General features: G+C 38.1%; 1 protein-coding gene across 2 annotated transcripts in view; it reads right to left on the minus strand.

The window, feature by feature from the left end:
* Positions 1-206: 206 nt before the first annotated feature.
* ZNF804B (zinc finger protein 804B) overlaps positions 207-25,935 on the minus strand; it is a 240,872-nt gene continuing 215,143 nt past the window's right edge. For both annotated transcript variants that reach the window (XM_042802083.1, XM_032991697.2), the window contains 2 exons: positions 10,207-10,337; positions 207-7,523 (listed from right to left, as the gene is read on the minus strand). In XM_042802083.1, coding sequence (XP_042658017.1) covers positions 3,851-7,523; positions 10,207-10,337 — 3,804 coding nt within the window. In that variant the 3' untranslated portion in view covers positions 207-3,850. The remainder of the gene's footprint in view (positions 7,524-10,206; positions 10,338-25,935) is intronic.

Raw genomic sequence — 25,935 nt, forward strand, 5'->3', positions numbered from 1 at the left:
CCATTTAAACAACCCACTTTTGTAACACATACTAAAATCTTTAGGAAACATTCTAAGAAATTTCAGTATTATAGCCACAGGGATGAATTAAATGTATTTCAGTTCTGCAGATTAAAATACAGAATATGTTTGCATCATTCTGCATTTTATTATGTTGCTGCCTTTTGGTATACTTTACATTAAAAATACATGACTGACACTCTTTATACCGGTAAGCCTTTTTATTGAAAAAAAATATTATTGCATTAAACTACATTCCCAGGAATTCCTTGAATAACCTAAAAAAAAAAAGCCGCGCTGCATGTACAATAGTGCAATTCACTTAGCTACTGTATAATATAAAACACTTTATACAGGGAATACAAAACAAAATTACTACTTTACATATTATATTAGCCAGAGTATTATCCAGTTTTAAATACAAACTTAACACTTTTAAAATCAATCTGGACAAATGGTATTTTTATGCAAATCTGCACAACAAATATACATGTTAAATATATTCCAGAAGTGCCTCAGTCACCAAAAAAACCCAAACAAAGAAAAAAAAAATGTATCATTGTGTAACTCAGGAAACTTTTGTTATTGGAATTTTACAGTGTGGGTGACCTGTTTCCTTGGATTATGTATCAGGAATATACTATTAAGGTAAAATAGATTATTAACTTGGAGTGTATATATTGCTGCCACCGAGATACTGTAACTCTTTTAAAAATCATTTTAAATAAAATCAAAATTGTAGCACGGCTCCATATATCAGGCTCAATTATGATTTTAATATTAGTAATAATACATATTTAAAATACATTACTGATGAAAAACAAATATGGCAGCAAGTAGAGCAAGGATTTTATCTCAGATGTGCTCGTAATTTTATTACATTTCTCCAAGAAAATTCCTTCTGCGTGCTAAGAACATCATTGGATATTCCCTTTGTTGGTAGTCAATGATTGCTGTTTTGCTATTGTGCTGTTTCTGTTCCTTCTTAACCTCTTATTTTTCCATCAATACCTATCAAAATCCTAATTCTCATTGTTCCAAGAATTAAATTTAATCTTTATTGTCTACTTATTCCCCTTACCAGATCATCCTTGTTGGTATATACAATGGTGCATGGACATCCTATGATTTGGTTCCTTCTCAAAACCCCATTGTGTTGTGCATGCATTAAGGGAAACATATATAATTGTTTTCCATAAATGATCTATGTAGTAGGATACTGTTAAATTTCAATTGGTCAGGATTCTTGCCATAGGAATTTCTACAATATTAACACTGCCTGTAAGAAGCAGGGATCGAAAATGTGTGTGTACACATTAAAGATGAGATTAACCTGTCATTTCTTCTGTTCCAATTTTTTCTCTTGGTGTTATCTACTTAGGATTCAGAGGAACTTTTATACACAGTGAGAACAGTTGGCTTTTCTTGAATAGGAAGAACTGGGACCATAAATTTAAAAGTTTGTAGGTCTGGAAATGCATCTTTGAGGCTGGTATTAGCCCTGAAGTGGTGGTGATGGCTGTGCAGATCAGTGAGCCTCTTGTAGGGCACAGGTTGACCTGCTCCTTTAAAATATCCAATTCAGAGTGTTTCTACAGAATTATAACTAATGTTTCCAAGTCATCCACTATGTGAGGGATCTCCTTCCAAGCAAGCAAGTATTAATTTTCAGAGGTGTTAAGTCACATTCAGTGAAATATGTTTGATTCTCAGAAAATAAAGTTTCAGAAGCATAGAAATTATATGTAAATTCAGATCTTATTTTGGTAGTATTTTCAGTCAGAAATGAAAGGAAAGTTCCCTACAATTAAAATGAGAAAATTAAATCATAAAGATAAGTAACCTCAAAATGGCACGAATCCATTTTGTTAATGAAATTAATAAATCAGCTGGGAATCCAACCAAAAGATATCCAAGGGTGCTGGCTTCACTAATCTTTTTCAATACAAAAATGTTTCACTTCTGCTCAGTCTCCAGATGTTTTTTTTACAGCTTTTATTTGATGGCTAAAATGTTAAGTATCCAAAACAACTTTAACTTTGAAAACACAAAACATGCAGTCACAACTTATAACGTTGTTTGAAAAGTTTAGCATAATATCAGTTTATGCTGAAGCAGCTGCTTTTAAAAATTGAAATAATTCCATTCTATTGCAATGGATCAATCTGGTTTGATTAAAACTAAGTTAGAAAATTGGCCCTAAGTTCTATTTTAAATGCTCAACTTAATTGCAATTAGATTTCTCAGCTTCTTCAGATAGCCAAATATAATGGAATAAAATCCTCCAAAAGTTTTTTAATATGTTTTACATCGATTCTGAAAGATACATTATTAATTGTGCACTACCGTATTGTAAATTAATTGAAATTATTTCAAATGTTTCTTATCCAAACAAACAGGTAGTGTCTGTTGGACGCTTCACTGTCCAATTATATTGGGAAGCATGCCTTCACTCTAACCACAATTATGAACTTAATTCCATGCTTAATATCCCATGTTGAGTTAGAAACATTATAAAAATAGTCAAAATGTGCCATTCAAAAAGATGCTGAAGCCCTCACCTTTTCCCAGATACACAGTTATTACTAGAAATTTCAACCACGCACTACTCTGAAGGTTGGATACATGCATTCAAACATTGCAGATTCAGAACTTCAATTTGTATGTTGAGAGTTTGGGAAGCCATGCAAGAATCTTGACACATTTGTTTAGATTTGATATACCATGAAATGCTGAGAATTGTGACATGGTTTTCTATGAAACTTGACCTAGAGAGGCAGTTTCGGCGCAGAATTTTACTTCTGCATTTCTATGAATATCAGTTTGATTTTACAGGACCAGCCAATTTTTCGTGAAAGGGATGACACATATTTACACATTCTTTGGGCAAGACTCTCCCACATGGCAGAGCACTGGTAGGAAAGAAATCTTGCAGTCTTTGCCAAGGACCTCAGAGGTTCAAAGCCAGCACTAGCTGCTTGGCAGCTCCGGGATGCTGCAGCCCACCCCTGTCATAGCCCGTGCTACAGCCACAGGCAGGCAATGCCAAAGAACTTGTCTTTATTCCCTTCTTTCCCTTGCCTTCTGGGATGCTTAGCTCAGGGAGAAAAGTAGCAGCCTGCTTGTGCCAGCACAGTGTTCCCTTACACTATGGGCATTTTTTGTTAGGTACCTGTGGCCAGACAGCAGTCCCTTTACAGTGTCCAAGCAACACATCCCAAGGATAAATTCAATAAGGTATCTTTGAGATGTTGCTGTGACCCTATTTTTCCAGTGTTAACTCATCACCCCTCACTCTTAGGCTCACCAGTTTATTTTGGCCAGGAGACAGAACCAGGGACTTGTAGTCCCATGTACCTTCTTTTTTGCTCAGTCTGAAATACCTTAACCACACCAAGTACTATCCTGTTGCATATACACTCTCAGAAAAGCAAACTTCTGAGGTGTGTCAAGATTGCTCTACCTTAAATTGTGCTACTTTAAGTCGCTCGTCAGTGTTGATATTCTTGGTCCTGTTGTGCCTGGGTGCTGTGGTCCCAGTCCTACTGACAGTCACACACTTCACTTCAGGCTGTTCTTTTCAAACCTTCTGTCAAATGACACTAGCTGGACTCCATCCTCCTTGTGATAGTATGATAAAAGGCTTTAAACCAGTTTTTACTCAGTGGTATGAGAACTAAATCAACATTCATATGCTGTCAGCCAGAATGTGGACTTTGAAATATTTGCCATTGTGCTCTCAGCAAAACATTACATTTCCCCTCAGACATGTGATTGAACACTGAATAATTTATTTTATTCAAATTTGGGTTTGGAGCCATGGTGTAATTTTTGGGGCTAGTTTAAATAGCTAGATACACTGAAAACCTCTTTTATTGTAGGTAACTTGAGTCTGGCTAGAGCAAGAATGGTGATGGGGCTCTTGCCCTTGCAATAATGGATGAACTAAGGGATTTGGATATATAGCAGATTGTGTGGCTGCATTCAGGTGTGGTGTAAATAAGGCTGGGATATATGCAGTGTGTGGCACTACAGGGAAGGTCAGTGGGGAAGGCTGGAGGGGGGTGGTGGAGACCAAGTGCAATGGGTGTCCTGTCAGCAAAGCAGGGTGGGTGGGAATGAGGGCAGGCGCTAATGGGGAAAGTGATATGGGGGCAAAATGTGCCTGAGAGAGGGGGTGGAGGTGTGCCAGGGAGAGATGGCTGCCATGGGGATGTATGGATGCCGAGACAGCAAAATGTTGCAGCAGTGTGTGGTGGATGGTGGTGACAGTAGCATGCTGCTGGACAGGGAGGGCAGGAACTGCTGGTGTTGCAGAGAAGGCAGCTGGTCCTGGGGCAGGCAAAACTTTCAGGTGTTTTGCCAGAAGTTGTTTCTGCATATGCTGCTGGGCTTGCAGCTGCAGCAACCTGTATTTGTCTACTTCCTCCGGTGAAAACGTGATAGGCTGCTGCGTTAAAGAAGGGGAGGTGGATTTACTGTACACTTCTAGGTCATTTACTGTGTCATCATACTTCTGCATAGCATTGTCACAAAGAGAGTCTGAACTGCCTTCTGCCCGGTTTGAGTCCACGTTTACATCATGTAGTTCTTCTTTGGTCTCTGTTGAATTAGCAACAACAGAATATCTGTTAGATGGAAAAGCACCAGGGAAATCATTTGGTACTGGGTCACAGCTTTGTATAAAGGGTTGTACTTCACTAAGGAAGAGATTGGACTGTTCCTTTATTGCTGTGTTCCTTTTCATGCTTGGGCTCTGATAGTCTGTTCCTATTTGAATGATGTCTTTAAAAAGACAATGATCATAATCAGTGCCTGTTGAAAGAGCAACATTAGTTATCTCTGATGCTTCAAAGTTGGTTTTCTTCACACTGGTTTCCAACGAACTCCTTTCATTATGGCCTGTGTCATTTTCACCTATGCTTAGCAGTTTCTCTTGCAAAGGTAACACTGCAGTGTCATCTACTGATGATGAAAACTGAAGGGCAAAGTGACTTTGTGAGTGATCCTTTAATTCTACCCCACAACTGTTTGAAAATCTCTCTGAATTGTGAATTTGTTCCTTGGTTTTCTTTGACTGTACTCTTTCTAAAAGTAACTTGGCTGTCAGTGACTTTCTTTTTCCACATATGTCTTTTTCCATGGTTTCAGAAGAGCAGGTGAAAAAGTTTTTTGACTGACCATTCACATTCAGAGAGTCATAACGTGCAGTTTCAGCTTTTCCCGATTCAGTGTTAGAACCTCTTTCTGCATCCTCTTTTGTTTTGTCACAGTTGTCAGTCTCTTTTGAGAAGGATCCTGAGCTGCTACTTCTTGACATTCTGCTACCAGATGATGTTTCACAGCTCCTTGAATCTCTGGTGTAACAACTTTTGGAGCTATGGTAACTTCTATTTCTACTATGCACTTTGGCAAAATGCTGGTGTCTACATCTGCTCTGTTTAGATCTGTCTCTGTGTTGTAAAACTTTATGTCTTGAACATCTTCGGTATTTAATTGCTCCCCTCTGTGTACAGTTTCTAGTTCTGTGACTTCTACTATGGCAAAGATAATCCTTGTCTGTATCATCAGAAGTGAATACACACTTGTGCTTTCTGTGCTTACATTTGTGTTTTTCAGCTGTCTTGCTTTTTCCTTTACAGTAAAAAAGCAAATGATTTCTGCTGTGATTGTTTGATGTGGGACTCACGTAGCTCATGTAACTACTCGTACCGCTAACTGAAGTGTCAGAGTAGATGGAATGTCTGTCAGAGGAGGACTTTTGAGGAGATGGGAATCTCCAGCATCTCGTTAAACTTCCACATCCTTCATTTTCTGAATACGTGCTGTTTGAACTTGATTTATAACTAAGGAAACTTCCACTAGAGTCTTTTCCACTGTCACTTACGTCACTGCTGCAGCTGGCCACATCTCGAATGGATCTGCAGTCATTTTGGTTTTCACATTTTTCCTCAGAATAAACTAAATGATATTTTGCAGCTTTAGACTTTTTAATCCTAGACATAAAAGCAGAAAAGGAAATGCTTTCATTTCTAATGTTCTGTTTTTTTCTTTCACAGCTATGAAAATTATGTTTTAAAGGTCTTCTGAGTGATGTTGTATGAAGACTTCTTTCTCTCACATAATCCTTTTGTGAGACATCAAGGTAAGCAGGCACTTTGGGTATATTTTCATTCAAATAATCTGCAATATATTTCTGACCATTTTCATTCATTTCATTGCCTATGTCTGACTCAGCTTCTTGCTTGGCCTTTCTTGGATTTAGGGAACCTTTCATCTTCTTTGGTTTCAACAACTGATTATCTTGTTCATTTGACATTTGCTTGTGTTTTATTAAACCTGAGGCTTCATTTTCATCTGCAGTCTTATTTATAGAGTGCTCTTTACAGCTTTCTTTGTTTGTTTCGTGCTGTTTACCATCTCTGTGATTTAAAGAGAGTCTGAAGTCAAAATACAATGGATTACAGCCATATGAAATACAGGGCTCAGTTTTTGTAAACAAAAGCAATTCTGTGGGCCACTGCAGAGCAGTGGTGCCATCTTTGCTCACTACATGGAGGAAAGGCAATGCCTGGGATTTAACCTCTTTAACAGTGGTCTCCCCTGGAAGTGTTTCCACATTTCTATTTGTGGTTTCTGAACTCTCCAAAGATCTTTCTCTTTTTACCACCCCAGAACTGTCATTAATGTTGCTTGCGCACGCCAGCTCAGGCACTGGCTGTTGTGGGAGCTGAGGTAACTGGTCAGGCAGGTGGGCACTGCTGTGCTTGTAGGTGTTTGGCTGTGTACAAAAACTGCTAGCTTGACATGAAGGTGAAATGAAAGTTTCTAACAGTTGCTCAGACTCATTCAATTTGTTCTCTTGCTCTGTTTCTCTAAGTGAACCAGAAAAATCTAAATTTGAAAGCTGTATTTTGACTTTGGAAAATGAAGGATGAGCAGTGACCTTTTCTTCTAATTCTCTATCACTACTTTTATCATTTTCCTTTAACATTTTAGCTTTCGCAGCTACATGACTTGATGCACTGTTATCCAAATCCATTTGGTCTTGTGTAATAGGTGGCCCTTTATCCAAGTTTGCTTTCACATCCTCTTCCAAAAGCGTGCCAGAACGACAGCCCTCAGGAGCTTGCTTTGTTTTATGGTTGGGGGACTCACTACAATCATTTCCTTCTTCAGATGTCTCACTGAAGACTGATGCTGAGGACTCGAGCTTCAAAAGGGCTTTTTTAGAAAATGAGAAAGACACTCCTGCCCGTTGAGAATTATTGGTGCTATCTGGGAACACTTGTGAGATCTGATTTCCAAGTGCATGGGGTATTTCAGTAGGGGACTGGTGCCTGCTTATGATAAGTTGACGTTTCTCTAGTACACTGCTGGAGAAACCTTGTCCTTCACTTGGGGTGGTTCTTTGAGAATTGGTTGTGAACTTGCTGCCCCTGTACAGAAAAATGCCATCTGGTGATTCCCGCTTTTCCATGACTAATCTGGGGGCTTTAAGCAATGGTCCACTCCCATTGATACTGTAAGGTAATAAATAAAAAAAAAAAAAAAGGAAAGTTGTGTTAAGTAACCAACTTAAGACAGAACTTGCATTTGATGATGTCTATCTGGTAAAGGGCGTCACTCCTGTTGTTGCAAAGGAAAACTAAGTTTCTGAAGTTTCTAAAGTGTAAGTGTGCAGTCTAGCCCTGAGCTTGGGCTTCTATATGGGCAAGACAGTCTTTACATACAGGAAATTATATGATTTGAAGTCAGCACATGAATGCTTTTTTTTTCAGAGTTACAACCATGTACATCCTGAATAAACAATATTTTCTTTATTCTGAATTTACATCAAGGAGGATCTGTCTGTGGTAAGTCTTAGTTTTCTGAGAGGCCACTTCAAATGAAATTGTGCCTTGTTCAAAATGAGACACTTCCATCTGGAGTATCTGTAGAATCAAACTCTATAAGGGGAAAGAGAGCATTCTTCTTGCTCGTGTGTGTAGGTGGTGTATGAATGATTTTTTTTAAGAGTAGATTTTAATTTTACCTTTATATTATTCTACAATAAATGACTTTTTGAAATATTCAAAGAGATATTAATGCTAAAACTATCACCAATCATTGGTGTGGAAAAGGACACAAGGTGGATTTCCATCAATATTAATGTCAAATTCAGTACTCCCATTATCAACCGCCATTTGACTGACTTTCCCATATTTTCTCTTTCTGTATTCTACTTCATTTGTTACATTTTTCCTCTTCCCCAAACCTGTCATATTTTAAATGTGTGGTTTAGTTTTCTTGTACTTAAAAAAAAAAAATCAATGTATTATAAGAAGGCTTCAACATACATGTTAAATCACTGAGTTTTGCAATAGAGAATTAACTTAGATTGGAATGACTGTTGCCATTTTCCATTAGAGATGAGACATATATAACCACCATACAAATGTTATTACAAGTAATAGTTTAAATATGCATTTCATTAGACCAATTATCTACATTTGCTATCAACGCAGTACTGCAGTATATTTACATGAAAAAAATTTGGAACCAGCTTCAGTTCAGAGTTTGATTAAAAATTAGAAAATATTTTAATTAAATATAAGTAAATTACAACTGCCAGATCTGCATAAGAGCTATCTATAAATAGGCTAGCATGTTTTCTAAATGCTATAAAAATGCATTGATCTTCAGCAGTGGGAACAACATAAAGACTCCCTGGAGTAGGGTCAAATTGGAGTATGATAATATGTATGTATTTCTGAGAATATATTTGCATTTGCCACAAATTTGGTATCAGGAGATACAAATTCACCCTTATTTGTATATCAAGAAGCTGTTATCTCTTGGAGTAGGCATATAAAGAGATCCTCTTCAAAGTCTCCTTCGAACAGCAAAATAAAGCTGCGTTTTCAGTTTTTCTGTGCATGGGATTTAAAGTAATTTTGTTGTCAAATTGTACTAGCCTGTTGTAAGGAACTCTGCTGGAACCTGAGACACAGTACTCAGGGACAATAACAAGTATGTGTGTGTGTGTCGACTTTTGCTTAGAAAGGCCGACTTTCTGTCTTGCCTGAGCAACTGGGAATGCTGCTCCTCCACCAAGATCATGACTTTCAGCCACCCCTGAATATATTAGTCATTACAAACAGGAATAACAAGCACTGTCTTTCCAGGATCTCTGTAAAGGGTTACGGACTCCTGTCTCTTTCAAAAAGCAAACCCGTTTTCTCCCTCCCAGTATCATTCCGGCTTTGCTATTATCACTGACCTTATTGGTCTATCTATCTGAGACTACATCTTCAAGTGTGTGGGCATAAAGGCATCTTCCCACAGGCGCTTACATTTCTTTCAGTAGATTTGTATGAAAATGGAGTTGTAACCATAAAAGTGATACATTAGCACTAAAATGTTATATTTCAGCAGATTACTCAAAAGCAATTACATAGGCCAAAATGAGTGTATAAGAAACTCCAAATGTTATTATTTCTAGGCTACAGTAAGCTTGATACAAATTTTAAAGAATGCCAGTTTAATTATCTACTTAACTCATTATGGTCATAGATTAACATAAACAATTGGTCTGGTGACAGTCTATTCTAGTGAAGCATTAAGTGTCATTAAACAAAGAAGATTTCTCAAATGTAAAGGTTTATTAGTGTAAACTTTGTACTGTATCTTGATATTCATCAATAGAGCTAACAGTATTGGATAAACTTAACTCAGTTAATCACTTGTTTTTCATTCACATAACTCTGCTTCCATTAGTCTACAGAGAAAGTATGAGAATAATCTCAGTATACTAAAAGTAGTGAAAATGATTCACAGACTAAGTACAGATGCTTTAAAAGGTGTTTTTCCTCTCCCGTTCACTTACAATCAAATGATAAGGCAGTTATACTAATCTATCCAGGTTAGTTTGAATACCCAAAAATGGTGATATTATAAAAACATCTTCAGACCATTCAGTTCAGAAGTGATGAGATTAACTAGCTACAGGGAGAAAAACACAGACCTTCAAATAGCAAGTAATTAATTCAGGGGCTTTCAATTTTATGGTTTGCAGAACAGGAACATTTGGAGTTGGGGACAGCTGAAAACTGGCTACAGTATACACAATCTCTGTACATTACAGAGTGTAGGAGTAAAAATATGGAATTTCTTCTGGGACTGAGGAGATGGAATTAAAGAGTAATATAAATTTTAAATACTTGCCATTCTGACTGCTTCCGTAACTCTGCAAGCTGGTGGAGACGCTTGAGTGCTTTTTCCTGTTTCTTCTCATCTTTCCATGACTTTGAAGCCACATTTCGAGCAAATTCCCTTTGTTTTAAATCTTTCAATCTCTGTGTGAAAGGAACAAAAAGAGAAGGGATTAAATATGTACACAGCAGATGCATTTCCTCTTACTCAATTTATTTCCTTTTAGTGAAGTTAGTATGTAAATGGAGAGCAAAAATATACTTAAAATGCTATCATCCTAAGAAGAGATTGAAAATGCTATTTTTGCCTAACAAAACAACATGATTAGGCCATCATTATTTAGCTGATATATACCTACATATGAATGATAGCTTTTTAGTTTCTTATGAATACATGAATCTTCTGTCATGTACAAATGCATACACAAAACTAGACTCCATTTAATGTAGTTGAAATTTTTCTATTTAATTCAGTCAGTTGGAATTTAATTCATAAGTATATACTGGAATAAAGCTGAGTTTGTATGTGTAATATATTTTATAGTTCTCTATATTTGCACATGTATGCATGGATGTATGTGTGCTTCTGTGTTGGTTTTGTAGCTTTTTAAGACTGCATTTCTTTTTCAGAGAACTACTGTCTGAAATATTTGATCAGGAAACTCTTTTATGGTTACTTTCACAATTTTTTTTATCTTCTCAAACATCTATAAATCAGGTAATTCCTGTTGGAGAGAGCAAAATGCTTTGCATTTACTACATCTTTTATTATCTGGTTTTGCAGCGCTGATAGTACAAGGAAAAGTGAAAGAGAAGACGACACAACCCAGAAAGTATCAAAAAATCCTGTGCAAAAAACCTGCTGCTATCTTGTCTTTGAGTTCACTATCCTCTATAGGACTCAGCAGATCATGTCCAACCTTACAACTTCCCAGTTTAGGTCCATGCTTCCACACTCCGTGGCAGAGATGTCCTCCTCCCTTCAGCACCTCTCCAGTGCTGTGGTGTTTGGGGAATGTAGGTTTAGAAGCCAGAGTGGAGCTCTGGTGCATTCAGCCAGATGCCCAGACTAGAAGCCTTGGGGACCAGGACTGAGAACTAAACCGTTGCATTCACTTGCACCTTGGTCTGGAGGTGGCCCAGTGCTCTTCCATGAAATTCAGAAGTATAGGAGATGTTACATTTTTCATGGACCCCAGAGAGCTGGTTTTGCAAGCTAGACTTGAAGAAAGGTTTTGGTATCACAGTCATTTTTAAATAGCTGCTCAGCTGCCATCATCTATGTCTGCTTGCCTGTCCGCCAGCACCTAAAGATCAACATCCTAATCATGGCCATCTTCTCATGCTGTTGTTTCCCTAAAGCATGGCAAAAAGTGCAGCATGCATCAATAGCATAAGTTGGAGGTTGGCCCAGCATTGCAGCAGCAAATATTGCTTTCTGCAGCTCAGGTATGTGGAGCAGTCTAGCCATGGCACAGAGCTCTGCACAGGCCGACAGGCATCTGTGTTTGAAAAACAGGGCTGAGGCAGAGAGTCCTCAACTTTGTGGAGTCAAGAGAATGATGAATGCATGAGAGAAAACTGCTTTCTGGAGAGAGGTCTAGCTTTTCTCAGTAGATGAAGACAAAGCAAATAGATGAAAAGCACTGTGTCATTGTTTTATACAATCTGAAGAGATGACAGATTCTCTTTTCTCCAGCTAAAATTAAGTCATCCAGTTAGTGACAATGACATAATTTGACAGAGAGGCATCTAGGAACCCTTGATGGAAACGGGTCATACAGGGCCCATGATTATGTTCTGTGAAGAGTGCTGGAAAACTGTAGTGGGTATTTCCCACCACTGTCACATCAACTGCCCTTCAAGTATGGAATTTTTTAAAAAGCCAGATAACATCTGTGAGAGAAAAATAACTACATGTTGGGAGACTAAGAGCAGAAGTTTCTTCTTTGGTCTCAGCCTTGTGGACACCAAGACATGTACCTCTGAGCACTCTCCACTACTGGAGGGAGGGAGAGCTGAGCTGTCCACACATCATCTGCTCAGGGACCTTAAGAACTGGCTCTCAACCACCTAATGCCTCTGCACAGGCAAACTCCCTTGGATGAGGATGAGAAGGCAAGAAAGGCAGTTGCTCAGGGAACTGGTGCACCACCAACCATCAAGAACCATCCTGCTGCCTGGTGGCTGTTGAAAGCTTAACTATATTAATCAGAAATATTTGCAGTCTGTCAAATGTGTATGTTTCTCCAGAAGCTGTCAGCACCAACATCTGGTATTTCACCGAACAATATCCTGAAACAGGACAGCTGTAAAGTCCTCTTTAAAGCTCTTAGGCTTCAGTTCATTGGAAATTAGTGGTTGCCCCACCACATTTTTAGTTTTTTTCCTGTCCCCCTATATGTCCTCCCTCAATGTTTACATGCCCCTTGCCAGGACAATCATATAGCGCTCCATTCCCTCTACCTCATGCCCTGCAATTTAGAATAAAATGGATGAATATGTAAGACAACGTTACTTTTGGTCCAAGAAATAAGCTTTTTAAATAACATGTTAAAGCCAAAGTTGTGAAAGAAATCAGACACTCTTCCCAGAATGAATCCACACTTTCTGTCACCTAAGTAATATTTACAAGAGTGTGGAGATATTTAAGCAGTAAAAATCCTATCCTCCATAGAAAAACATAGGTAGTCCTGAGTTTTATTAACATCTTCAATGTGAAGAAAGGGCAAAGAAACACATTTGAGGAATGTCCTTTAGTGCCTCGCTACATTTTAGCTGTCACCATGTGCTGTTCCATATCACACATAAAGCATTCATGAGGAAAAACAGAAACAGTTTCTACCTGTCAAGGAAACAAAGAACAATGTGAAAGCTAGTACTATGGAGCACAGGTACTGCAAAGCAATGCCATTTCACTTCTTTGACAGTTAGGATGATAATCAACAAAGCAAATGGACCAACACTAAAAATAGAAGTTCTAGCAGTATTTTTTGCTCTCTAATGGCATACAACATGTGTCAAGGAAGTAGAAAAAAGAATAAAAAAAACCTTAGGTAAGCATAGTGGAGGACTCATCAACTGGAGATGAAATCCAAGAAAACAAAAGCATCTACAGTCTGAGCAGTGAAAGGGCTGTCCCTGTACACCCTCTCATCAAAACAAAAAAAAGCTGCACTGCCAGAGCTCCAGTTAGGAATTGTAATGAAATTTGTCAGCTATGTTGGATAGACCATGGGACTGCCTTCTGAATCTGCAAAGCAATGGTTTTCTTCACTAATAACCTGTACCAGACTCCTGACAGGCACATAAGTATTTTCTGCAGGTGGTACACAACAGCATGCAACTAAGCAGGTACCTGAATGACAACCCAAAGCTCAGCAGGTGTGTCTGAAAATTAACATCGCTTTACATGGCAATTGCATTTTTCATGTAATTAGGTACTTAACTGGGCATCCAAATACAGGCACATGTAATAAATTATGATTTATTTAATAGCAATCTTGTGTTCTGTCCTTCACTTGCTACAAATATCATTGCCATGGAGTTATATTTAATTTTTAAACTCACGTTCTATTCTTTCTCGGGTTTTTGTGCACATGTGTGTGTGGACATTGCCATATCTGAAAGTAACTCATCCCTTTTTTATAAGCACACACACAGAATATTAAAAGACTAAAAAATTATATTCATTGTTATGGAAAGATTTATTTGTACAACCAGGTCTAACTCATGTTGGCTCCTCTGTCTAAGACCTACTCAAATATTGATGAATCTATTCTTTTCCTCCTGAACTCTGGTATGAATCACCAGAAGATCCAAATGAGTTAATGGAGCTGCATCTTCACTACCTATTTTTGCTGGATTTGAAATATCAGTGACAAATACCTATACTTTAGCAATTTCTGCCCATTCTTAATGTTGTGTTTATTTTTTTTTTTTTTTGTTTAAGTTGCCAATTTATTGTGGCCAGTACTTGTTTTTTACTGACCTATGAGCACCTGTAGGTGCACTAGCTGCATGTGCAGTCCTGAGCATACTTTCTTACCAGAGTTATGATCCTGATTTCTATTACTCCCTGTGCAGGTGAATGTTCCTCTGGATTGCTATTCATCTGATCAAACTTAGATGCCTATAGTAGCTGCCTAGATTGTCGTTACAACCACTGGAAATAAATAAGCACTTTTAGGGACCTAATCAACTCTTAAAGCAGCTGTCTAAAACAAGAGGGATAAAACGAGATGGAAAAGTACCTCTTTCTTTTCATTATGTGCAGAGGGTGTTAAGGGTGGCTATCTTAATTACTAGAGGGGTGTTTCTCTAAGAAGGTGACATGGTCAACAGCCCAGCTGAAGTGCCTCTACACTAAAGCACACAGCATGGGTAATAAACAGGAGGATCTGGAAGCCACCGTGCTGCTAGAAAGCTATGACCTAGTTGCCATTACTGAAACTTGGTGGGACAAATCTTATGACTGGAGTGTGGCTATCGATAGCTACAGGCTGTTCAGATGGGACAAGCAAGGAAAGGGGGATGAAGGGGTTGCCCTCTACATCAGAAAACAGATGGAGCGTGAAGAGCTGTCTCTGAAGAATAGTCACAAGCAGGTAAGAAATAGGGACTGAGACAACAAAGGGAACTTTGTGGTTGGTGTCTACTACAGGCTGCCTGATCAAGATGAGCCTATTGATGAAGCCTTCTTACTCCAGCTACAGGAGGAATCATGCTCGCAGGCTCTCATCCTGCTGGAGGATGTCAACCACCCCAAAATCTCCTGGAAAAGTAGCACAGCAAGCTATAGGCAATTCAGAAGGGATGCAATACTCAACCTCTTGGTCACCAACACAAGTGAGCTAATTAGTGATGTCAAGATTGGAGGCAGCCTGGGCTGCAGTGATCATGCACTGGTGGAGTTTGCAGTCCTGAGGGATATGGGTCAGGCAAAGAGTAAAGTCAGGACCCTGAATTTTAGGAAAGCAAACTTCCAGCTCTTCAAGGAGTAAGTTGACAGGACCCCCTGGGAAACCGCTCTCAGGGACAAGGGAGCAGAACAGAGCTGACAGATCTTTAAGGACACTTTCCAAAGAGTACAAAAGCTCTTGATCCCCAGATGTAAGAAATCAGGAAAGAAAAGCAAGAGATTAACATGACTGTGTTGATACCTGCTGGGCAAACTAAACGCACAAGGAAATGCATGGGCAGTAGAAGCAGGGACAGGTGTCCTGGGAAGAGTATAGGGATGATGCCCAGTTATGTAAGGAAAGGCAAATTGCAGATGGAGCTGAACTTGTCAAGGGATGCAAAGAATAATAAGGGCTTCTTACAGGTACGTCAGACAGAAAAGTAAGGTCAAAGAAAACATGCCCCCCTGATGAACAAGACTGGAAAACTGGTAACAAAGAACAAGAAGGCAGATGGGGTACTCAACAACATTTTTGTCTCAGTCTTCACTGACAACATCTCTTCCCACACCTCTCATGTGGATGGACCACAAGACGGGGACTGGGGAGCAAAGTCCTTCCCAGTATAAGAGAAGATCAGGTTCATGACCACCTGAGGAACCTGAACATACATATGTCTATGGTACCTGACAAGATACATTTCAGAGTCCTGAGGGAATTGGCTGATGTAGTTGCCAAGCCTCTGTCCATATTTGAAAAGTCATGGCAGTCAGGTGAAGCCCCTGGGGACTGGAAAAAGGGAAACATTGCACCCATTTTTAAAAAGGGTAGAAAGGAGGACCCTGGGAACTACCAATCTGTCAGCCTTGCCTCTGTGCCTGGTAAGATCATGGAACAGATCATCCCAGGAGCTGTGCTAAGGCACGTGGAAGACAGGGAGGCGAGTCGAAACAGCCAGCATGGCTTCACCAAAAGCAAATCCTGCCTGACCAACCTAGTGGCCTTCTATGATGGAGTGACTACATCGGTGAAAAAGAGAAGAGCTATGGATGTTGTCTATCTGGGTGTTGTGGTTTAAGCCTACTCAGCAGCTAAATGCCACACAGTCGCTCACCCACCCTGCCCCCACTTGGGAACGGGGAGGGAATTGGAGGGGCAAAGGGAGACTTGTGGGTTGAGATAAAAACAGTTTAATAACAGTAACAGAATACTACACTGACAGCAGTATCAACAGGTAATGTACCATACAGCTGCTCACCACCCACCAACTGACCGATACCCACCTGCTCCCGGCTGGTGATCCCCAACACAAAGGCCCCACAACCACACTCCCAGAAGTGGCAGCCTCACCCAGCCCACTCCTGCCTTGATATAGTGAGCACAGTGTCACATGACATGGACTATCAGCCAATCCAGGCCCAGCCCTCCAGCTGTGCTCCCCCCGCCCCCATGCACAGGTGAGGGCACTGGGACCTGGGGATCCCCTGGGGTCTCAGGGTGCTGCAGCACTCCTCCAGCTGCCGAACCAACGGGAACTCTAGTCCAGCCTCAACCAGGACACTGGGCTTCTGTAAGGTCTTTGACACGGTCCCCTACAACATCCTTCTCTCTAAATTGGAGAGGTACGAATTTGATGGGTGGACTTTTGGTGGATGAGGAATTGGTTGGACATTCACATCCAGAGGGTGGTGAACAGCTCACTGTCCAGATGGAGACTGGTGACAAATGGTGTTCCTCAGAGGTCTTTACTGGGACCAGTGCTGTTTAATGTCTTCATCAATGACATAGACAGTGATATTGAGTACACCCTCAACAAGTTTGCAGATGACACCAAGCTAAGTGGTGTGGTTGACACACCTGAGGGATGGGATAACATCCAGAGGGACCTGGACAAGCTCAAGATGTGGGCTTGTGTGAACCTCATGAGGTTTAACAAGGCCAAATGCAATGTCCTGCACATGGTTTGGGGTAACCCCTGGTATCAAAACAGGCTGGGGGATGAAGGGATTGAGAGCAGTCCTACAGAGAAGGACTTGGGGATACTGGTGGATGAAAAGCTGGACATGAGCTGACTGTGTGCACTTGCAGCCCAGAAAGCCAACCATGTTCTGGGCTGAATCAAGAACAGTGTGGTTGAGGGAGGTGATTTTCCCCATCTACTCTGCTCTGGTGAGACTCCACCTGGAGTGCTGTGTCCAGCTGTGGAGTCCTCCATACAAGAAGGACATGGACTTGCTGGAGCGGGTCCAGAGGAGGCCACAAAGATGGTCAGGGGGCTGGAGCACTTCTATGAAGACAGGCTGAGAAAGTTGGGATTGTTCAGCCTAGAGAAGAGAAGGGTCTGGGGAGAACTTACTGCAGCCTTTCAGTACTTAAGAGGTGCTTATAAGAAAGATGAGGGCAAACTTTTTAGCAGCACCTGTTGCAATAGGACAAGGGGTAACAGTTTTAATCTAAAAGAGGGTAGATTTAGACGAGATATAAGGAAGAAATTTTTTATGATGAGGGTGGTGAAGCACTGAAACTGGTTCCCCAGAAAAGTTGTAGATTCATCATCCCTGGAAACATTCAAGGTCAGGTTGGACAGGGCTCTGAGCAACCTGGTCTAGTTGAAGATGTCCCTGTTCATTGCAGGGGGTGTCGGACTAGATGGCCTTTAAAGGTCTCTTCCAACCCAAACTATTCTATGATTCTATCTCAGACATAGACTTTTGATAGACAGAGGAAATTGGTGCTGTTGGTACATTTTCATTCCTACAGATAATATTCATGTCTACAGGTTCCATAAAGGTGTACTTCTGGCACATGCAAAAGAAAGTTGGGGAAGACATTTGGGCTTTTGTTATAAATCATTGACAAGAACACAGAGAAGGTTTTCATAATCTGCATTTCCCTGCCAGATTTGCCACCCTTCATTCTCCAGGTGATCTCTAGCTTCAGGAACCCTGTCCTTCTATATTGCTCTCTCATTCACAGTCTCTCAATTTAAGGACTGTAGGAATACTGAACTGGGGGACAGCATTATTTCTTCTTTGGGGCATTTTGCCAGGGGCCATGTTTGTCCCATTATATAGCTCTAACAGATCTAACAGGAGTTCTTGGTATAACTACTTCAGATGCTGGGGCAAATAACTGTTGCTGCAAGTATACCAAGAAGCAAATCCTCTTCTTATTCACAGTGTTGTAACTGCACTGATGTAATAGTAGGCAGCTTCAGGAAAAAAAAAAAATCCATGTATTAAGTTAGAAAATGGTAGGTTTGTATGAATTCATTTACTTTTTCCACTTATTTTTTTTTTCCATAATATCATTCACTATGCATCCACCAAAATATTCATCAATCTGTAATGCATTGCAGCCTCAAATAAAAATGTAGTATATATCACTGCTTTCTTCAGTCAGCATAAGGTATATGTCTCACATCATATTTAGAGCGCCATCTCGGAATCTAAGTCCATGAACTACTGTCAGTCTTTGAGAGCCTGATGGGCTTTAAAGATTGATTTCTACTCTGCTGAAAAGCTCCTTAATTAAGTTCTAAACAAATTCTCCATGTAAGGGTTAAATGAGGAAAAAAATGAACATGGACTTCAGTAATTATTCTCTTGCCTGTAACCCTAACATTGGAACCAATTTTATTATTTGTAAAATGAAGACACACTGCAAACCATCAAATGAGAATGATATTTAGTAGAGAACATAATTAGACTTCGTGTCTGAGGCTTACGGATTTAGCTCTCTAAGTGAAAGGGAGGAAACAGCAACAAAGGAATTTACTTATACCATGGTAAATAAAATCCTAAAAATAAACTGGAAGGGCTATTACATACAGGAATTAACCATGAGATACAAAGTTCAAAAACTAGCTCAAAAATATTCCTTTGTTTTACTCATAAATAGCTACAGATCACTTTGAAGTGTGTGATTATAATACTTTTTGGGAGTAGCACATATTATAGAAAATAACAGATTCAATATTGTTAGTGGGAATGAAAGAAAATGTCCTAGTATGACTGTGTTAGGGAATGAGATGATAGCAGGAGGGGGGAAAAGTCAGTCCTCAGACATGCCCTTGAGAATCCATCTATCAGTGAATGAGATCTTTATCACAGATCCAGCTGGAAGGATAAATTATAGATGGCTGTTTGGAGGGCTTGTTTTCACATGTCTTCACAGAAACTATTGTTAAGTCTATATAGAAAGATGGTCTGATCTAGTGCAATGGGTCTTCATGCCAGAAAGCATCGAGACCTATTAGTGCTTACCTGTGATTTTTCAGTGGGAGCTTCTTACTGTTCAATATGATCTGCAAATATTCCTGCTAATTAAACTGATTTTATCCATTGCTGGATGAAAGTATGTCCATTTTTACTACTCACAAGAATCCCCCAAGTAAAGTTAAAACAGATGGGTTTCATGGGGGCCATCTCCATAAGGAAGAGGACAGAACAGGCACTTTGTGATAGCAACTCACTTGTCTGAAGATGGGAGCTGTTTGTGGATTCATCATATGCTCCACTTGACCACCTATTTATATCAGTTCCAATGAACTTATTGTCAACAAGCTGGCTGCACACTGTATAATTCGATTAGACACATTTTGTGCCACTTCAGAATGCAGAGTAATTTACCTAGTAAAAGCAACATATTTGAATGATAAGAAACTTGGGGCAGGGATGTATTTTCACTGCATGTCCATATACTTCCTTGCTTGTTGGGGTGTCAGGCTCTCTTTCTTAGCCAGAGCAAAAACATCATCTCATATATTTTATGTCTTTTTCCTTCTCATTTAAGCAGTTTAAAGTGAAGAAACTGGTATTACAGACCCTGTGCATGACTAGTACCTTTCAAAATTTTCAGTACTTCCTGTAATCTTATTTTAAAAATATTTAAGCCCTTTACACACCTTTTTGAAGCCTGTCTCACTACTTTGTCTTAATTTGTTCTAACTGTAGCAGGAAGAATACAGAATCACCTACATTTTAAGGAAAAAAAGCAGGAGTCTGAATTATCCAAGAATTCAACAGGTGAGACCAAATTCTGGCCTCAAACTTTCTTCAGTGTGGTTATCAGACTTTCAGAGTAAGAAAAATGATACTTGAAATGATTGTACATATATTTTACATAGCACTTTCCATAGACATATCTCAGGCTTCTTATGAAACAGGTATTGTTACCATGATACCATTTTACAAATAAAGAAATGAAAGCAAAGAGAGATGGAGTGACTTCTGAAAAGGGCAAGGGGGAATCTTAATCAACAGTTACAGATACACGTTTAATTACCACGTCTATTTGTAAGCCCATTGAAAGAAGAAAGATGCCGGACATCTGAATTAAGTCGGAATTTGATTTACCTGTATAATCAGTTGATTCTTGATAACTATGGTAGTGCTGAGGGAACAACAATAAAGCATAAAGTATAAACATATTACAAACTGTTGTGCTACATACACAGGTTTACATAAAGGAAAGGTGAGTCAGCAGACCACTACATAGAGCATTTGAAATGCTGTACCAGAGAAAAAGTTCATCAATAAACTCTGTCATTTTAATATGTATTTGAGATAAATATAGTGTTGTTCATAGGTACCACACACTGCACTTTAGATGAAAAGGTATGGTCAGGGCAAATAATGATAACCAATATGTTCATGAAGGATATTAAAGGCAGCTATAAGCAGAAACCTCATCAAATATCTCAAAGAAGTAAAATAATGCTTTTTCTAATAGGATGCAATTTCTATCCATAAAAAAAAAACATTTTAGGTTGGTTTATTTTGTTTTTGTTTTGTTTTGTTTTGTTTTTTTTTTTTTTTGGTTTGGTTTGGTTTGGTTTTTTGTTTGTTTGGTTTTGGTTTTGTTTGTTTGTTTTGTTTTTTATTCAGTCAAACCCAAAATATTCTTTCTTTTGTATTTGCTTAAAGTAGACTGATTTCTTCTGGAGAAGGAGACTTAAAGGTAACCATGAATCTATCAGCAATACTATAACAAAATGCCTGCTCAAAGTAAAGGAGGTTTAATAAATGATATTTCCTTCCATTTTTTGTCAATATGAAAAGGCCACAAAGGACTTTTGAAATCACCTGATCAAAACTTTTCAATAACACAAGACAGGGGACATCCTGATTTGCTATGATTTAACATATAAATTGATAAAATAAAGTTACTTTGAGAAAATCTATTTTGCATAAACCACTTTAAAATAAATTAATTACATTATAATTCTTTAATACTTTATGGAGTCCTGTATCAGTTGTGCCAGTATTTTCCCACTAATGTCAGGATAACAGATTTTCTTGTTTATTCTTTTTAAATCCTAGCATGACATTTATCTGGCTTCTAGCTTGATGTATCTTCCTCTAGTGCTCTGAGACATTAAAAATTAACATTAATGATTAGGAGAGTTTATGGCCTCTTTCCTAATTCTTAAATGTTGGTCACCTGAACCTACTGATACCAAATTATTTAGCCCTAGATTAAGTTGTTTAATATCCATCTTCGCTACTGGTAGAGTAGTACTTCACAATCATCACAAACATCATAGATGTGACTAAATCATCTGGCTTCGCCCCAAGTATAGAATGGAAATCTATGTTGAACAGTCCATTTTTACATCAATGTTGACAAGTAATTCATTTCTATTTGGAGCAGAAAATTCTTTATGTCCTCAATATACTTTCAGAAACCTTGCCCTCACCTCTGATGACTACAGATTTTCCTTTTGCTCTTTTTACTTCCTCCATCACTTTTTTCCAATTTCTTCTTCTGATTTACGATCTTTACCATCCATTTTTCCTTTCTCTCCTTTATTATAAATTTAAGCCACAGAGAATTGACTTTCCTTCTAAATGAGATAAGCTGTTTATAACCTATTTGGTCTTTTTCAGTTGTGGGATTTGGGTTCTTAAACCATCTGCCAAGTGCTCTTTAAAATTTCCTAGGTCTCTCTCACATCTTTCCATTTGAATTCCTCCTCCCAGTCCGTTTGGCAAGCTCACTCACCTTTATGAAACTAGATTCCTTAAAGAAGTGTATGCTACAGTTTGTTATTTATATAAATATATGTAAACATTTTAATTGCATTTACCAAAAGCAATCACTTGGCTTATTAAATTTCCTGTATGCCTGTGTTGATCATCATAATGTTAATAATGTATAGATTAAAGATCATCTTTTTAGAGACCCATAATGCAGATGAAGTATTTCAGTGCTGTTCTTGACAGAAGGGAGGCCCACAGAGGCAGAAAATTCAGAAGGATAATCTGTTAATTTTAATTTCTTCATGCATGGAATGGGATTGGAGTAGCAGTTTATGTTCCAGTCTGTGGTTTATTTATAGGAGGAGATGAACAGATGTCCCATTTTTTTTCCAGAGTAATTCACTCCTGCAAAAGCCCGGTTTAGCCTTAGATTATCTGAGACAATCTTCTGAGAACACATCTCAGTAAATTATACTGATTGAAAAGAGGTTATTTTGATTATATGTTTTTTTCTTTTATTTAATTCTTCCCCAAATTTGTCTCACATTATTATTATGTGTTCTCCTTTAACTTTAATGTCCTTTTCTCCCTCTACTTGACTTATCCATCTCTCTTCCCAGTTCAGCAACATTCCCGTCTGAAATAACAAAAGCAATAAGGTGCTTACTAAGGAAGTTCAGTGTGTCATGGAAAAAGATGACCAAACTGTGCAGAGTGAATCATGTCCTAATTTTCCAGTTTATAAAGGCAAAGATATTTTTGCCTATGTAGCACCCTTTTTATTGCCACGTGCTTAAAATATTATTTATTTGCAATTTGTTCTTTGTATTTGATCCCCTTAAACATACTGGTGTTGCAATCTGCAGTGCCTGAGGCTTTTTGTAAGAGAGGGAGCTAAAAGCAAGCACATGTTCAAGATGTGCAGTTCAGCCCACTGGTATGTTACATATCACAGAGCTGCAACTTGACACCCTTTATTTGTGATTCCATAATTTAAAAATTTTAATACTGTTCTAGAAACTGATCCCTGGAAAGGGGGTGGAAATAAGCATGATGCACTTTTATAACCATAATCCCAAATTACTTCTCTTATCCCCTTGTATGTTGTGGAGCTATGGGAGGTAACATTTAGTGTCCCTCTCCCCCCAACTACCTGTGCTCCACACTATGTCTGTTTGTATTCACTTGTACATCAAATGATGCTATAAACACACATCTAGTTTTTCACGAAGACATGGACATTTTTAATATTATAAAGCTGATCTATCACTCACTCCTTCTGAAATACTTTATGTCACTTCTAAAATCCTTTCCTGTCTGTTGACACAAGCAACCTTTTAAGCAAGCTTTACTCTACTACTCCCTCCCAGGAAACTTTTATTCCTGTAAAACTTGAAGTTGATCTTTTATTTATACCATGGCTTCTTACTTTAGTAATCCATACTTTTCTACACTCCTGAATTTTAATTATTTCTTGTAAAAAAAGAAAGATTGTGAGTTTGTGTACTCAGACAGAACAACAATCCTCTTAAAATATGCACCAACACAGATAAAATATGGTGATAGTGCCTTCAGATTCTTTGGACTATGTGAATTAAAACAATACTTTAAATTATTCTGGACTCAAGGAGAAGTAGGGCAACAGGATCACACGTTATCAATTTAATTTCTGAAAAAATATTCCATTGTTTTTCCAGGTATTATTGGTTTAGCTTTTAGAAAGACCTTGTGTGAAAATAAATAAAGAATTATATAAAAACTTGTGTTAATTTCCTCAAAATAATTGAAAATTGCTGTAACAATTATTGTACATTTCTCACATGCTCCATGTTCAGATTTATTAGGCTATGACTTGCTGCTTTGCAAGGTTCAATTTATAATTATTTTTGAATTGCAGGTGAGATTCTTCACTTTCTTTTTTAACCAAGCAAAGGGACATTATGCTGTGATAAACTGCAAAATGGGAAAGAAATCAGAATATGATATGGGCTATTGAGAGACATAATTACATCAATTATTTGAATGTTTGGTGTAACCCAGGCTCAAAAGTAATGCAGAACTCAGAAAAGATGGTCATTAGGAGCTGATGAGAAGTCTGAATTTTGCTTTGAAGTAAAGAACAAGATGAAGTTAATCTGAATATTCTGTGTTCCTTTTAAAAGTTAAACATTACATTGTACTGTTTAGGCAATATTTTTATAATAAAATATTACTAATTATGTGATATAGTAAATTGTATTGTTTTACCCCTAAACATGATATTACTTTACCCAACAATTTCTCAACTCTGATTTGATATTCACACCATCAGATCCTCAATTAAGACTGGAGATCCAGGGCAGGTTCAGGGTACAAGCAAGAGGTTATACTGCTTCTGCTGGATATGATTTAGTACCTTCCCGAATCCCACAGATCCTAAATGGAAAAAGGTAAATACAGAGCAATGGAATGTGACTGCACTCGCACTTTTAAACATCAGTATTTAAGTGTCTGTTTTGAAGGAAAAAGTGCAAAGAATCTATCAACATGCCAAGGGCTGAAAACAAGCAGAGAAACGTTAACTACAAGCATAAAGTATCCTACAGGGTTCCAGAGGGTTTCTGTCAATTCCTCTGTACTTACAGACTTGTTTAAAGAAACAGATTTTGTGCTCTGCAGGAAATTTTTACGTTTGTGATTTCTTTGCTTTTTAGTCTTACTGTAAGAAGTAAAATTTTGAAAACTTATTAAAAAAATTAAAATCTCAAGTGCTTCCAAGTGACTTGATGTCAATGCATCTAAAGAGCAATGAAACATAATGCCTTACAGTTATAATTTTCATTATTTATTTTTCTCAAGAACAACAAATGGGTGCTTATGTTAGAATGAATATTTTTAAAGTATTTTTAATTTACAAGAAATTTTTTAAAGTAACAATGTTGAAGCAAAATATTTCAATCTTTATGAACCATTTCAGCCTAATTGAAACTAAATGATGTAAACTTTTCAAGTGAAAAATTGTTTTGATCTTCTCACATTCCTGCAAAACTATCGTACTCTAATAATAGCATTTTCTGATAAACAAGTGTTTAGTTGTCAATTTTTTTTGTTCAGGAAACATATGATTTTTATTGTCCTATCACCTGTGATAGTATATTTGTTTGGTGGTATATATGAACATCATCCACATTTCTCTAGGTATTCCCTTGCAATTTAATCTGAGAAGGTGCTTAAAGAGCCCTCATCTTTTTAATGGCTCCTTGTGGAGCCTAATTATTATGAAATTGAAAAAGCTGTGAAATCATAATTAATCTGGGTTACCTCCTTTATTTTCCCCTCAGAGACATGTTAAAAGATGTTAATTAATGCTTTTGACTAAGTAAGGATAGTAAATGTCTAATCTCACCATTTTTATTGTTGTCTGGATGATGCACAGATATGTTTCTGGTTTGCTTTTAAAGATTTGTTTCTGCTATGAATGACCCTTAAAGATGTACAAGCCACCTCATACAGTTCTTCGAACACAAACATAGTTGATTAGCATGACTTTAAAGCTCCACAGGAGTCAATTGCTCAGCTACATTCTTGCACATTAATTACTGCATGGAAGGTGCAGACAGTAAAAAATTAACAGAACTATAACAGATGCAGGTTCTAGAAAGATGTTCATAGGGCCAGATATACTTTGCGGATGTCAGTGGGTCTAGAAGAATTATTTTTCCAGAGGAGAGAAAGATATGAGCAAGAGAGCACTGTTCAAAAGTTATGCAGAATCCAAGAGATATATACCTTTTTCTGTGACCTTTTGAGGATATACCATTTTGCTAACAAAGCTAATTGCCCAGTATTTCCAAAAAGCTGACTATGGCACAGAACTGA

The sequence above is a fragment of the Tyto alba genome, unplaced genomic scaffold, assembly GCF_018691265.1.
Source record: "Tyto alba isolate M040663 unplaced genomic scaffold, T.alba_DEE_v4.0 Super-Scaffold_38, whole genome shotgun sequence".
Taxonomy (NCBI): domain Eukaryota; kingdom Metazoa; phylum Chordata; class Aves; order Strigiformes; family Tytonidae; genus Tyto; species Tyto alba.